Consider the following 16,068-nt stretch of genomic DNA (forward strand, 5'->3'; position numbering starts at 1 on the left):
GAGAATTGACTTTGTTACAAAAAGCAATAAATGGATAAAATAAAGTACTTGTAAAACAAAGGAAGGATAAAAGTATTAGGTAATGGAATTTAGTGAATTAAATACAAACACTATATTAATATTAGAAATGTTTTAATTTGTTTCATGTATAGCCAGCATAGCTGAAGACAGGTTTGTTTGTAAAAGGTGTGAGCCATTGCTTTATAAGGTGTTTTAGCAGCTGTGCAAATATTTTGTTTTAATTTTGATATAAAGGAAAATATATAGGATTATAATAAACTTTTCTGCAAATATGTACAATAAATTTATAGAAGAAAAATATTGATTTAATGAATTAAAACTTACAGTTCATCAGAAGTACAAATAAAAGTTTTAAAGGGTACATAAAAAGTAAGATAAATATATTGATTTGATTCATGCCAACTTTTTTTTTTTCCTTGTTTTAGGGACCAGGTGCCCTACTGATTTTGCTGAGGTTCCTTCTATTCTGATGGAGTACTTTGCAAATGATTATCGAGTAGTTAACCAATTTGCCAGACATTATCAGACTGGACAGGTAGGAACAGTAATATTGTCATCTTGTCCTTTGGGTTGTGATAGTTGGCGTTTATGACATCCTGGATAAATTGAACTCTTCTTGCTTTTCAGAACTCACCCTCTGTTAGTAACAAACCTTTTATTGCTTCTTTTTTCCCTGATTCCCTATCTTTTCTTTTGCCAGCCTATTAAATCATAGTCCTAGCATATAGTCATATGTTGAAAAATAGCTACCCTTTATTATATGCCTGGTAATCTACCATTTAGTCCTCATAACCACCCCATAAGGAAAGCACTTTATCCCCATTTTCCAGATGAAGAAACAAGCTCTGTAGCAGAATAGGCATTCAAGCCTGTCTCACTTCTAAAAAGCCTTTGCTTCTGAATATTTATTCTCTTGGTCTGAATTTTTATGTTGTCTCATTAAACTGAACCCAATGCCATATTTTGCCAGTATGCTTTGCATCTCTGTGATGTTTAGTCTGAAAAGTCCTTAATTTTAAGGCTTAAATTTCAATGATGCATTATAATATTAAAGATTTTTAAATTAAAATGTGAGGTACCTTACACTAAGTTAGCTGTAAGTTGTCAACATTGTGCTGTTTACTGTCCATGTGTACATTGGAAGATGCGTTCTTTCCCTTCCCTCGAATTCTGATTATACTAGAACCGTATTACGTGAGGTGATGTTTTTCCCCCTCAGACTGTATGTACCCCTGGTACAAATGTAAATTGTATTCATCTGTGAATCCTTAGCACCTAGAATCAAAAAAAAGCACTGAAAGAAATTAAATGAGGGGACGAATAGAATTAGAAACAGAAGGACCTTAACCACCTTTATTTGTGACTCTTCTTCTGATTATGTCTCCAGATGTGTAATATTATTTGGTCCTTTCTTTTTTTGTTGTTGGACTTCATTTTATCTGTAGAATAATCAGTGATCTTCTGGCTGGCACAGTGGCTCATGCCTGTAATCCCAGCACTTTGGGAGGCTGAGGCAGGTGGATCACTTGAGCTTGGGAGTTCGAGACCAGCCTGGGCTACATTGTGAAACCCTGTCTCTACTAAAAGTACAAAAGTTAGCCAGGCGCGGTGGCACATGCCTGTAGTCACAGCTACTCAGGAGGCTGAGGCAGGAGAATCACTTGAACCTGGGAGGCAAAGGTTGCAGTGAGCCGACATTGGGCCACTGCACTCCAGTCTGGGCAACAGAATGAGACTGTTAAAAAAAAAAAAAAAAAAAAGAATAATGAATGATATTCTGGATAAGTAATCTGAGTGACTCTTCAGCATAATATATTTCAGTTATTAAGGTGGCAAATTTGTGATCCAATTAACTACCCATCCATTAATCTACAAAGAATTGTTCTAGGAATTATGTAGACTTGGCCAATAACATAGAGGGGCATACCCTACCACGTGATAGCATAATTCATCTATGGCCATGTATTTTGGGGACTGGGAATGATTAGGAGTTCAGCGATTGCTCCCTGCCTGAGGTGCCTTAGAGCAGAGCCCTGTGCACAGGCAGGGCCACTAGGGCTCTGCGTGGGGGAACTGGGGAGGCTAGGGAGGAGAAGTGCAGGAGGAAGGAGGTCTGGGAAAAAGAGAGAGAAGTGGCATTCGCCAGTCAGCTCTCAGCGTACTCATCTGTTATACTGAAATACATTTATTGAGGACATAGGACAGAGAGGCCCTTCAGTCAGAAAACACTTACTGAGTTTTAATATTTACCAGTCTGCATTCTCAGCATCCAAGAAACAAACAAGAATAAGTTAGGCAACATCCCATTGTCCGCGGTCTTAATTCCTAGGGGAACTGAGACAGAGCCTGACTAGGGTGTTGCCTCCCGAAGGCAAAGCCCAGGAGAGAGGAGGAGCAACCTCTAGACTGCTGGGGAGGCCTGCCCAGGAGCTGGGAGCTAAAGGCTGAGGAGGAGTTAGACAGGGAAAAACACAGGCATATGGGTTGGGTCTTCTGCTGCTGGAGCAGCAGCCAGTAAAGGCTTTCAGGCGGGAATCAAATTTTTACTTCAAGAACATCACCCTGGTGTCAGGGAGGAAGCGGATCACAGGGGGTGCGGGTAGAGCCTGAGAGGCTTCCTGGAGAGGCAGGCTCCGGGGGCTCGGCCCCTCTCCCCTCATCCCGGGCGCGCGGCCTCTCTCCACCCACCCTTGCTGGGTGGCCTCAGCCCTGGCGCCCCAGCAACCCGCAGACAAGTTACACGGCTGGTGAAGGGGTCAGGGTGGGAGACAGGGGACGGCGAAGGGGCATCCTGCTTCCGAGGGTTCCGCAGAGTCAGGCCAAGGGAGGTGCCACTTAGTGTGGGAGACGTGGGGAGCACCAGTGCAGCCAGGAGGGGTTTCTGCGAGTTTGAGTCTGAGGTTTCGGAGGTCGCCGCTGCCAAAGTGAGAGCGCGTGGTGCAGGGCTGGGGAAGGAGGGTCTGGCGGGAGGCGCGAACACAGGGCGTGGGAGGACACACACGCGGGGGTGACTGCACAAGAGGACCAGGAGCCTTGCACAGTAGTCATTTTTTTAAAAGTAAAATCTGGAGTGGAAATTTACCACAAATACAAATGTCAATTTTTTTTAATTGCCATTCTACTTATAGAACAACCAGGAGCAAAGAAAGGCTGGAGTCACTGCTCCAAGTGTGACGTAAGGTGCAAAAGGAGAGAGCTTCTCAATGCCTGTATTCTTACTAAATTATTCTGTAAGAAGATGCATTGTTGAACTAGATGCAAGAAAACAAGAGTAAACCCAAAATCTAATCCAAGATAGATGAGATAGGAAGAAAGCACTAAGCTGCTTTGAATTAATTCAAGTTTCAGACACAGAAGATGGATCCAGTGCCCTTAAGGGACTTACAGACATAGTCTCTAAAGAATCTAAAATTTTGTGATTCTCATGGAGAATGGAAAGCGTGCCCAAAGGCAAGAGACATGTAAATGCTTTGAGCTTCACAAGGGCTTGCCTCTTCTTGTCGCTAATGAAGGCACCAAGGAGGTTTATTTAATTTATTTATTTTTAATTTTGAGTGCAGTCCTAGCCTTAAGGATAAGAAGTTAATTCTCTAAAATCCAAGTCTTTGTAAATAAATGGCATTTAATCTCACAAGGAAGAAATAACAGGGTTGCATGTTTATGCCTAATTTTCTATCCCTGCTGCCTTTCAGGAAAGGATTTTTTTTAACATTACGAAATATGTTCCAGAGAGGTCTCAGGTAGAGGATAATCAGTGACTTATTAACACCTAGAAGTATTTTATCAGAACTATATCATAGCACAGCCAATGAATTCCTTGTGGTGGAAGAATTAGAAGTATGCTTATCAGATTTGCAGGTGCCATGCAGCTGTCAGAGATAGCAAATACCAGAGGTGCTCATTCAAGATTCAGAACATCTTGACAAGCTACAACATCAAAGCCAAAGTAGAATTTATTGTAAATTAATCTTAAAATCAATACCACAGGTATAGAAGGAGTACAAACTTGGTTGCAGTTCAGGTGTTTAGACATAATAAACTTAACATGGATCAACAGTCTGATGGGTTTTCCCATAAATCTTCAATTTTAGGCTACCTTAGTGGAGCTGTGGTGCCTAAGGACCCAGAGGTCATTGTTTCTCTTCTCAGTGCTTGTAAATTTTGACCTTCGGTGTAACTTCTTCGCAGTTGCTCCAAATTAGCACAGAATTATATATAGGTGGCCTCATTCTCCTGGAAGCATGATTCTTATCCTTCCCAAACCTTTCTAAGCTGCAACTTTTTTTTTTTTAATGTTTTGATCATTCTCTGAAAGTGGGATCCCCTTGTTATTTACCTATTTATATTTAATAGCTATATTAGTCTGTTCTCTATTCCTTATAAGAGAATACCTGAAAATGGATAATTTCTGAAGAAAAGGAATCTATTTTTTACAGTTATTGAGGCTGAGAAGTCCAAGGTCAAGGGGCCGTATCTGATGAGCGCCTTCCTACTGGTGGGGACTCTGCAGAGTCCCAAGGTGGTGCAGGGCCTCACATGGTGAGGGAGCTGAGTGTGCTCACATGCTAGCTCGGATCTCTCTTCCTCTTCTTATAAAGCCACCAGTCCCACTCCCATGATAATCTCTTAATCCATTATAATCAATGGATGAATTAATCCATTTATGAGGGCAGAGCCCTCATGACCCAGTGATCTCTCAATACTGCCCCATTGGGGCTTAAATTTCAACATGGGTTTTGGAGGGGACAGATACTCAAGCTGTAGCAGTGGCATAGTGTGCTCTCTCCCCAAATCTGTCATAAAATCACAGTGGCTCTTTACAAATATTGGGTTCTTAGATTCAAGGAAAGAAGACAGTCTAAGCCCCTATACCCAGCATTGAAAATGCTAAGCACCTTCATTGTGCAGTCTAATAGCCTGCCCCTTGACCTCTGCTGTGGTTAGAATATGGTTTGCTCCACCAAAACTTATGTTAAGACTTGGTCCCCAACGTGGTGGTATTGGTAGGTGGTGCATTTGAGATGTGATTAGGTCCTTTAGATGGAGTAATATCTCTCTCTGGAGGCTGGGTTCTCTCTGGAATGGATTAGTTCTCATGGGAACAGATCAGTTCCCACAAGAGCAGGTTGTTATGAAGCCAGGTTGCCTCTTGGATTTTGCCCTTTACATATGCACCAGGTTCCCCTTCCATTTCTCTGCCATGCTTTGATGCAGCACGAGGCTCTCACCAGAAGCTGCCAGATGCGTTGCCCAGTCTTGAAGTTCCTAGCCTACAGAATTGTAAGCTACGTAAGCTTCTGTTCTTTATAATTTACCCAGTCTCAGATATTCTGTTATGGCAACACAAAATGCAGTAAGGCAATTCCCATCCCCACCCACCCCCCACCCCCGTGGGGAAACTAGGCTGTCCCCGACGCCCAGATCATTTGGGTACTCAGAGTTTTCCTCTTCTTTCTCTCACTGTCCCCAGGTCCTGATTCCTAATGGAGGCAGAATCTATTTGTGCCCTAGATTTGCAATTTCTTCACATCAGGTTTTAGGTAAATTTCTGAAAACGAGCAAAAGTCCAATACTTTTACCTTTCCTTTGCATTTCTAAGGTTCTGTTCCCATCCCACTTTCTCAGACTGAATTTTCCCCAGGTGTGTGACTATATGTGTCCTAATTGACTTAGCCCAGCCCCTGAGTAGTCCAGATGCTTGGTTGCCCACCCTTTCCCTTGCTCCACAGTAGCTGCCTCTGTTCCCTTTTGTCCTCAATTCCTCAGTTTCCAACTAACTCCTCCACTGCTACAGAAACTGCCACTATCCTCATCTTTACCCACAATATCCCTTTGTCCTCAGCATATTGCCTGGAGCTGGGCTGCCAGTCTCAGTGTGTTTGATCAATTTCGGAGGGCCTGTTTTACAGTGATGCTGATGAACTAGAAACCATCCTGAGGGGTGGCTGCTGCTTATTTGTAAAATTGGAAGCCACTTCACATTAGGAGGGGTTTAAGAAAAGACATTTTTAGACTAGAAAAATGAAACTCAAGTCTTTCATATACTATTTGAAGGATACCATGTAAAGGAATAAAGTCATTCCAGGAAAAAGCAATATTACTAGGAATAGTGGAAGGGAATTATAAGGAGGCTCATTTCAGTTGAGGAGATTCTTCTCATAAATGATTACAGCAGAAAGAGATGCCTCTCCAAGTAATGAACTTCTCTTTTATTTAATATTTAATGTTATAACACAGTATTTGTAGAAAGAACAGCTATGAAGCTATTCTCCAACCTAAGAAGCAAAACATTACCACATGCTCTTCTCTGAACCCATCTCTGCCCCGCTTGCCTCCCAGAGGGAAGCACAGTGCTCAGTTCTTATCATTTTTTTGCCACATTATTTATTCCTAAGAAGTGTGGTGTTTAGTTTTGTTTTCGAACTTTACAAAAATCGTATTTTACTGTTTATAATCTTCTATTTAAAAAATATATATTTTATGCGTAAGATCAATCTGTGTTGCATGTAGCTGCAGTATATTTATTTCAATTCCAGATAATACTCCGTCATGTATATACTCGTTCTCCTGTCATGGAGCACACGTGGAGCACACAGTTTCTTCCAGGTTTTTGCTAGTTCATGTGCTACTGCTGTGAACATTTTTATACTTTCTTCTGTATATCCATGTACAAGATTGGAACTGCTGGATTTGTAAGGTGTGCATGTCTTTAAGTTTATGAGGTAATGCCAAATTGTTTTTCAAAATGTTTCTACTAATTTATACTCCTCTCAGCAATGGTTTCTATCGTGCAACATCCTCGTTGACTTTTAATATTGTCAAAAGTTTTAATTTTGCCCATTTTGTGATTATAAAATAAAATGCTATTGTGGTCTTAATTAGCAGCAGTGTTCTCTGATTACTTTTAAGGTTTATTTATTTATTTATTTATTTTTTTCTGTTTTGTTTTGTCTTGTTTAGAGATAAGGTCTTGCTAGGTTGCCCAGGCTGGCCCCTTAAACTCCTGGGTTCAAGCAGTCCTCCTGCCTCAGCCACCCAAGTAGCTGGGACTACAGTCATGTGCCACTACACCTGGCTTATTTTTCATTTTTGTTTTCTGTCAGATGTCTTTTTGTCTCATGCTCATTTTCCTACTTGGAAATTTGTCTTTTTCTTACTAATTTTCAGAAATTCTTGGTAGTTGAAATAATAATCCTTTTTTAGGCATATGTCTTGTTTCAGTTTATGGCTTGTGTTTTCTTTTTTTTTTTTATTGTTATACTTTAGGTTTTAGGATACATGTGCACAATGTGCAGGTTTGTTACATGTGTATCCATGTGCCATGTTGGTTTGCTGCACCCATTAACTCGTCATTTAGCATTAGGTATATCTCCTAATGCTGTCCCTCCCCACTCCCCCCACCCCACAACAGTCCCTGGAGTGTGATGTTCCCCTTCCTGTGTCCATGAGTTCTCATTGTTCAGTTCCCACCTATGAGTGAGAACATGCGGTGTTTGGTTTTTTGTCCTTGCGATAGTTTACCGAGAATGATGTTTTCCAGCTTCATCCATGTCCCTACAAAGGACATGAACTCATCATTTTTTATGGCTGCATAGTATTCCATGGCGTATATGTGCCACATTTTCTTAATCCAATCTATCGTTGTTAGACATTTGGGTTGGTTCCAAGTCTTTGCTATTGTGAATAGTGCCACAATAAACATACGTGTGCATGTGTCTTTATAGCAGCATGATTTACAGTCCTTTGGGTATATACCCAGTAATGAGATGGCTGGGTCAAATGGTATTTCTAGTTCTAGATCCCTGAGGAATTGCCACACTGACTTCCACAATGGTTGAACTAGTTTACAGTCCCACCAACAGTGTAAAAGTGTTCCTGTTTCTCCACATCCTCTCCAGCACCTGTTGTTTCCTGACTTTTTAATGATGGCCATTCTAACTAGTGTGAGATGGTATCTCACTGTGGTTTTGATTTGCATTTCTCTGATGGCCAGTGATCATGAGCATTTTTTCATATGTTTTTTGGCCGCATAAATGTCTTCTTTTGAGAAGTGTCTGTTCATGTCCTTTGCCCACTTTTTGATGGGGTTGTTTGTTTTTTTCTTGTAAATTTGTTTGAGTTCATTGTAGACTCTAGATATTAGCCCTTTGTCAGATGAGTAGGTTGCAAAAATTTTCTCCCATTCTGTAGGTTGTCTGTTCACTCTGATGGTAGTTTCTTTTGCTGTGCAGAAGCTCTTTAGTTTAATTAGATCCCATTTGTCAATTTTGGCTTTTGTTGCCATTGCTTTTGGTGTTTTAGACATGAAGTCCTTGCCCACGCCTATGTCCTGAATGGTATTGCCTAGGTTTTCTTCTAGGGTTTTTATGGTTTTAGGTCTAACATTTAAGTCTTTAATCCATCTTGAATTAATTTTTGTATAAGGTGTAAGGAAGGGATCCAGTTTCAGCTTTCTACATATGGCTAGCCAGTTTTCCCAGCACCATTTATTAAATAGGGAATCCTTTCCCCATTTCTTGTTTTTGTCAGGTTTGTCAAAGATCAGATAGTTGTAGATATGCGGCATTATTTCTGAGGGCTCTGTTCTGTTCCATTGATCTATGTCTCTGTTGTGGTACCAGTACCATGCTGTTTTGGTTACTGTAGCCTTGTAGTATAGTTTGACGTCAGGTAGCGTGATGCCTCCAGCTTTGTTCTTTTGGCTTAGGATTGACTTGGCGATGCGGGCTCTTTTTTGGTTCCATATGAACTTTAAAGTAGTTTTTTCCAATTCTGTGAAGAAAGTCATTGGTAGCTTGATGGGGATGGCATTGAATCTATAAATTACCTTGGGCAGTATGGCCATTTTCACAATATTGATTCTTCCTACCCATGAGCATGGAATGTTCTTCCATTTGTTTGTATCCTCTTTGATTTCACTGAGCAGTGGTTTGTAGTTCTCCTTGAAGAGGTCCTTCACATCCCTTGTAAGTTGGATTCCTAGGTATTTTATTCTCTTTGAAGCAATTGTGAATGGGAGTTCACTCATGATTTGGCTCTCTGTTTGTCTGTGATTGGTGTAAAAGAATGCTTGTGATTTTTGTACATTGATTTTGTATCCTGAGACTTTGCTGAAGTTGCTTATCAGCTTAAGGAGATTTTGGGCTGAGATAGTGGGGTTTTCTAGATATAGAATCATGTCATCTGCAAACAGGGACAATTTGACTTCCTCTTTTCCTAATTGAATACCCTTTATTTCCTTCTCCTGCCTTATTGCCCTGGTCAGAACTTCCAGCACTATGTTGAATAGGAGTGGTGAGAGAGGGCTTCCCTGTCTTGTGCCAGTTTTCAAAGGGAATGCTTCCAATTTTTGCCCGTTCAGTATGATATTGGCTGTGGGTTTGTCATAGATAGCTCTTATTATTTTGAGATACGTCCCTTCAATACCTAATTTATTGAGAGTTTTTAGCATGAAGGGTTGTTGAATTTTGTCAAAGGCCTTTTCTGCATCTATTGAGATAATCATGTGGTTTTTGTCTTTTGTTCTGTTTATATGCTGGATTACATTTATTGATTTGCGTATGTTGAACCAGCCTTGCATCCCAGGGATGAAGCCCACTTGATCATGGTGGATAAGCTTTTTGATGTGCTGCTGCATTCTGTTTGCCAGTATTTTATTGAGGATTTTTGCATCAACGTTCATCAAGGATATTGGTCTGAAATTCTCTTTTTTGGTTGTGTCTCTGCCAGGCTTTGGTATCAGGACGATGCTGGCCTCATAAAATGTGTTAGGGAGGATTCCCTCTTTTTCTATGGATTGGAATAGTTTCAGAAGGAATGGTACCAGTACCTCTGGTAGAATTCGGCTGTGAATCCATCAGGTCCTGGACTCTTTTTGGTTGGTAAGCTATTGATTATTGCCACAATTTCAGAGCCTGTTATTGGTCTATTCAGAGATTCAACTTCTTCCTGGTTTAGTCTTGGGAGGGCGTATTTGTCAAGGAATTTATCCATTTCTTCTAGATTTTCTAGTTTATTTGTGTAGAGGTGTTTGTAGTATTCTCTGATGGTAGATTGTATTTCTGTGGGATTGGTGGTGATATCCCCTTTTTCATTTTTTATTGCATCTATTTGATTCTTCTCTCTTTTCTTCTTTATTAGTCTTGCTAGCAGTCTATCAATTTTGTTGATCGTTTCAAAAAACCAGCTCCTGGATTCCTTAATTTTTTGAAGGGTTTTTTGTGTCTCTATTTCCTTCAGTTCTGCTCTGATTTTAGTTATTTCTAGCCTTCTGCTAGCTTTTGAATGTGTTTGCTCTTGCTTTTCTAGTTCTTTTAATTGTGATGTTAGGGTGTCAATTTTGGATCTTTCCTGCTTTCTCTTGTGGGCATTTAGTGCTATAAATTTTCCTCTACACACTGCTTTGAATGTGTCCCAGAGATTCTGGTATGTTGTGTCTTTGTTTTTATTGGTTTCAAAGAACATCTTTATTTCTGCCTTCATTTCATTATGTACCCAGTAGTCATTCAGGAGCAGGTTGTTCAGTTTCCGTGTAGTTGAGCGGTTTTGAGTGAGTTTCTTAATCCTGAGTTCTAGTTTGATTGCACTGTGGTCTGAGAGACAGTTTGTTATAATTTCTGTTCTTTTACATTTGCTGAGGAGAGCTTTACTTCCAACTATGTGGTCAATTTTGGAATAGGTATGGTGTGGTGCTGAAAAAAAATGTATATTCTGTTGATTTGGGGTGGAGAGTTCTGTAGATGTCTATTAGGTCCACTTTGTGCAGAGCTGAGTTCAATTCCTGGATATCCTTGTTAACTTTCTGTCTCATTGATCTGTCTAATGTTGACAGTGGGGTGTTAAAATCTCCCATTATTATTGTGTGGGAGTTTAAGTCCCTTTGTAGGTCGCTCAGGACTTGCTTTATGAATCTGGGTGCTCCTGTGTTGGGTGCATATATATTTAGGATAGTTAGCTCTTCTTGTTGAATTGCTCCCTTTACCGTTATGTAATGGCCTTCTTTGTCTCGTTTGATCTTTGTTGGTTCAAAGTCTATTTTATCAGAGACGAGGATTGCAACCCCTGCCTTTTTTTGTTTTCCATTTACTTGATAGATCTTCCTCCATCCCTTTATTTTGAGTCTATGTGTGTCTCTGCACGTGAGATGGGTTTCCTGAATACAGCACACTGATGGGTCCTGACTCCTTATCCAGTTTGCCAGTCTGTGTCTTTTAATTGGAGCATTTAGCCCATTTATGTTTAAAGTTAATATTGTTATGTGTGAATTTGATCCTGTCATTATGATGTTAGTTGGTTATTTTGCTCGTTAGTTGATGCAGTTTCTTCCTAGCCTCGATGGTCTTTACAATTTGGCATGTTTTTGCAGGGGCTGGTACCGGTTGTTCCTTTCCATGTTTAGTGCTTCCTTCAGGAGCTCTTTTAGGGCAGGCCTGGTGGTGACAAAATCACTCAGCATTTGCTTGTCTGTAAAGTATTTTATTTCTCCTTCACTTATGAAGCTTAGTTTGGCTGGATATGAAATTCTGGGTTGAAAATTCTTTTCTTTAAGAATGTTGAATATCAGCCCCCACTCTCTTCTGGCTTGTAGAGTTTCTGCCAAGAGATCAGCTGTTAGTCTGATGGGCTTCCCTTTGTGGGTAACCCGACCTTTCTCTCTGGCTGCCCTTAACATTTTTTCTTTCATTTCAACTTTGGTGAATGTGACAATTATGTGTCTTGGAGTTGCTCTTCTCGAGGAGTATCTTTGTGGCGTTCTCTGTATTTCCTGAATCTGAATGTTGGCCTGCCTTGCTAGATTGGGGAAGTTCTCCTGGATAATATCTTGCAGAGTGTTTTCCAACTTGGTTCCATTCTCCCCGTCATTTTCAGGTACACCAATCAGACGTAGGTTTGGTCTTTTCACATAGTCCCAAATTTCTTGGAGGCTTTGTTCGTTCCTTTTTATTCTTTTTTCTCTAAACTTCCCTTCTCGCTTCATTTCATTCATTTCATCTTCCATCGCTGATACCCTTTCTTCCAGTTGATCGCATCGGCTACCAAGGCTTCTGCAATCTTCGCGTAGTTCTCGATACTTGGCTTTCAGCTCCATCAGCTCCTTTAAGCCCTTCTCTCCATTGGTTATTCTAGTTATCCATTCATCTAATTTTTTTTCAAAGTTTTTAACTTCTTTGCTATTGTTTTGAATTTCCTCCCGTAGCTCAGAGTAGTTTGATTGTCTGAAGCCTTCTTCTCTCAACTCGTCAAAGTCATTCTCCGTCCAGCTTTGTTCCATTGCTGGTGAGGAGCTGCGTTGCTTTGGAGGAGGAGAGGTGCTCTGCTTTTTAGAGTTTCCAGTTTTTCTGCTCTGTTTTTTCCCCATCTTTGTGGTTTTATCTACTTTTGGTCTTTGATGATGGCGATGTACATATGGGTTTTTGGCGTGGATGTCCTTTCTGTTTGTTAGTTTTCCTTCTACCAGACAGGACCCTCAGCTGCAGGTCTGTTGGAGTTTGCTAGAAGTCCACTCCAGACCCTGTTCGGCTGGGTGTCAGCAGCGGTGGCTGCAGAACAGCGGATTTTCGTGAGACCACAAATTCAGCTGTCTGATAGTTCCTCTGGAAGTTTTGTCTCAGAGGAGTACCTGGCCATGTGAGATGTCAGTCTGTCCCTACTGGGGGGTGCCTCCCAGTTAGGCTGCTCGGGGGTCAGGGACCCGCTTTAGGAGGCAGTCTGTCCGTTTTCAGATCTCCAGCTGCGTGCTGGGAGAACCACTACTCTCTTCAAAGCTATCAGTCAGACAGGGGCATTTAAGTCTGCAGAGGTTCCTGCTGAATTTTTGTTTGTCTGTGCCCTGCCCCCAGAGGTGGAGGCTACAGAGGCAGGCAGGCCTCCTTGAACTGTGGTGGGCTCCACCCAGTTCGAGCTTTCTGGCTGCTTTGTTTACCTAAGCAAGTCTGGGCCATGGCGGGCGCCCCTCCCCCAGCCTGGCTGCCACCTTGCAGTTTGATCTCAGACTGCTCTGCTAGCAATCAGCGAGATTCCGTGGGCATAGGACCCTCCGAGCCAGGTGCAGGACACAATCTCCTGGTGTGCCGTTTTCCTAGCCCATTGGAAAAGCACAGTATTAGGGTGGGACTGGCCCGATTTTCCAGGTGCCGTCTGTTACCCCTTTCTTTACTAGGAAAGGGAACTCCGTGACCCCTTGTGCTTCCCGAGTGAGGCAATGCCTCGCCCTGCTTCGGCTCACTCACGGTGCGCTGCACCGCCTGTCGTGCACCCACTGTTTGGCACTCCCTAGTGAGATGAACCTGGTACCTTAAACAGAAATGCAGAAATCACCCGTCTTCTGTGTCACTCAGGCTGGGAGCTGTAGACCGGAGCTGTTCCTATTCGGCCATCTTGGCTCCACCCCCCCATGGCTTGTGTTTTCACTTTCCTTTTAATATTGTTGGATTTATCAATCTTGTCTTTATAGTTAATAGTTTTTATATTTTTTCTTTTTTTTCTTTTTTTGAGACAGAATCTTGTTCTTTCGCCCAGGCTTACAGGCATGCCACCATGCCCAGCTAATTTTCATATTTTTTATAGAGACAGGATCTCACTGTGTTGCCCAGGCTGGTCTCAAACTCCTGGCCTCAAGCAATCTTCCCACCTCAGCCTCCCAAAGTTTTGGGATTACAGGCATGAGCCACCATGCCCAGCCTCTTCAGTTTTCTTCTAAACATTTTAATGCTTTCTTTTCTCTTTCAATTTTTAATCAAGTTGGAAATTCTTTCTGGGTTTGGCATAAGATGGGAATCCATTTTACTTTCTTCCCGGTGAATAACAAACTGTCGCAGAACCATTTAGTAAGTAATTTACCTTTTCTTCAGTGCTGTTACTCATGTGCATGCAATTGTCAGTTTGTGGGATTCTCTTTCATTCCATTGTTTAAGCTGTCTGTCCTAGTATCAAGGCCATGCTGTCTGTATTACTAGAGCTTTGGAATAAGTTATAGTAATAAGCTTACTAGTATTAATAAGTAATAAGAAGCCTTGATATCTGGAAGGATAGGCCTTCCTCGATTTGTTCTTGAAAATTTCTTGTCTACTCTTGGAGCTTTGTATTCTTTCATATACATTTTAGAATCAGGTTATCTAATTTTTGAAAAATTCTGGTAAGAGTTTGATTGGGATTACATTAAATTTATAGACCAATTTGGAGAGAACTGATATCTCTGAATATTCAATCTTTGAATCCATGAATATGGCATATCTCTCCATTTCTTGGGTCTTTTCAGAAGTCTTTGAATACAGTTCTAAAGTTTTCTTCCAGGGCCTTGGTCAGCTTTTGTTGGGCTTCCTCCTGGATGCCCTACCTTTTTGATACTATAAGCAGTATATATATTCAGATTGTTTGTTACTGGTGTTTAAAAATGCTGTTTGTCCGTTTTTGTATAGTGCTCTTGTTTACAGCAGCTTTGGTAAACTTTCTTATTAATTCAAAGAATTTGTCTATAAACTTTTGAAAGCTTTTTTAACCAGATAATTACTTCTGCTAAAAATAATGACAGCTTTATTTTTCCTTTCCAACCATATATCTTTTCTGTTTACCTTGTTCTACTCCACTTATGAGAGCCTCCTTAATGTTGAGTAAAAGCCGTGGTATGGGCATTACTACCTTGATCCTGGTGTTCAAAGGAAATGTTTTTAATATGTCACCCTAAAGAAAGATGATTGTTACAGGTTTGCTGGAGATGTCAGGAAAAGGAAATTCCTTTCTATCTCCAGTTTGCTACTTTTTTTTTTTAATCATTAATGGGTATTGCATTTTATCATATTTTTTTCCTGCATCTTTTGAGCTGTCAGATTGTTCTTCACCTTTAATCTGTTAATGTAGTGAATGTTAAACATTAGGCCACCTTTGCATTTCAGGATTAAGCCACCTTGGTCCTAAATAATAGTTATTTTTTAATGCAGAGCTGGCTTTAGTTTGCTAATTATTTTATTTATTTATTTTTTTGAGACAGAGTCTCCCTCCATCGCCCAGGCTGGAGTGCAGTGGCATGATCTCTACTCACTCCAACTTCCACCTCCTGGGTTCAAGTGATTCTCCCGCCTCAGCCTCCTGAGTAGCTGGGATTACAGCGTGTGCCACCACACACAGCTAATTTTTGTAATTTTAGTAGAGGTGGGGTTTTACCATGTTGGCCAGACTGGCCTTGAGCTCCTGACCCCAGTTGATCCACCCATCTCATAGTTTGCTAGTTTACTAATATTTTTATATTCTTGATTTTTGCATTTATGTTTATGAGAGAGGGATTGCTTATGATTTTTCTTCGTCATTCTTTGCTGGTGTTCACTTAAATATATACTATTTCATAAACTGAGTTGGTGAGTGTTTCTTTTTCTTTTCTTTACAAGCATTTATTTATAACATTGTAATCCTTTGTTCTTTAAAACTGTCAGAATTCATCTATGAAACCATTCTGGGTCTGTTTGTTTTCTCTGTGGGAAGATTTTTTAAATGACTGAATCCTTAATAGTCATAGGCCTCTTTGGGCTTTCTTCTCAGATAAACTTTGCTAAGTTGTAATTTTCTAGAAATTTATCAATTTGAGCCAAGTTCCTCAGCTTATTCACATAAAGTTACTTATAGCATTCTTTTATCCTTCAAATTCTGCTATAATTGTATCCTTTTTAATTTCTAATTCTGTTTTCTCATTTTTTCTCTCTGTTAATCTTGGCAGAATTTTGTGTACTTTATCAGTGTAATCTTCTCTCAGTGTCTAAGCAGGATTGGTTCCTGGGCCACTACTCCCTGCCACCATGGCTACCAAAATCCTTGTATGCTCAAGTCCCTTTTATAAAAGGGTGTAGTATTTGCATATAACCTATGTACATCCTGCTGTATACTTTAAATCATCTCTAGATTACTTATAATACCTAATGCAATGTAAATGCTATATAAATACTTGCTGTATTGCCTAGGGAATAATGACAAGAAAAAAGTCTGTACATGTTCAATACAGATGCAGTTTTTTTTCCAAATATTTTTGACTTATGATTGGTTGAATCCATGAATGTGCAA

At 40.6% G+C, this 16,068-nt stretch overlaps 1 protein-coding gene across 1 annotated transcript in view; it reads left to right on the forward strand.

The window, feature by feature from the left end:
• Positions 1-16,068, forward strand: part of MIPEP (mitochondrial intermediate peptidase) — a 174,457-nt gene that overhangs the window by 53,885 nt on the left and 104,504 nt on the right. Inside the window, exon 14 of the mRNA XM_003273111.1 lies at positions 447-556. Coding sequence (XP_003273159.1) covers positions 447-556 — 110 coding nt within the window. The remainder of the gene's footprint in view (positions 1-446; positions 557-16,068) is intronic.

The sequence above is a fragment of the Nomascus leucogenys genome, chromosome 5 (assembly GCF_006542625.1).
Source record: "Nomascus leucogenys isolate Asia chromosome 5, Asia_NLE_v1, whole genome shotgun sequence".
Taxonomy (NCBI): Eukaryota; Metazoa; Chordata; class Mammalia; order Primates; family Hylobatidae; genus Nomascus; species Nomascus leucogenys.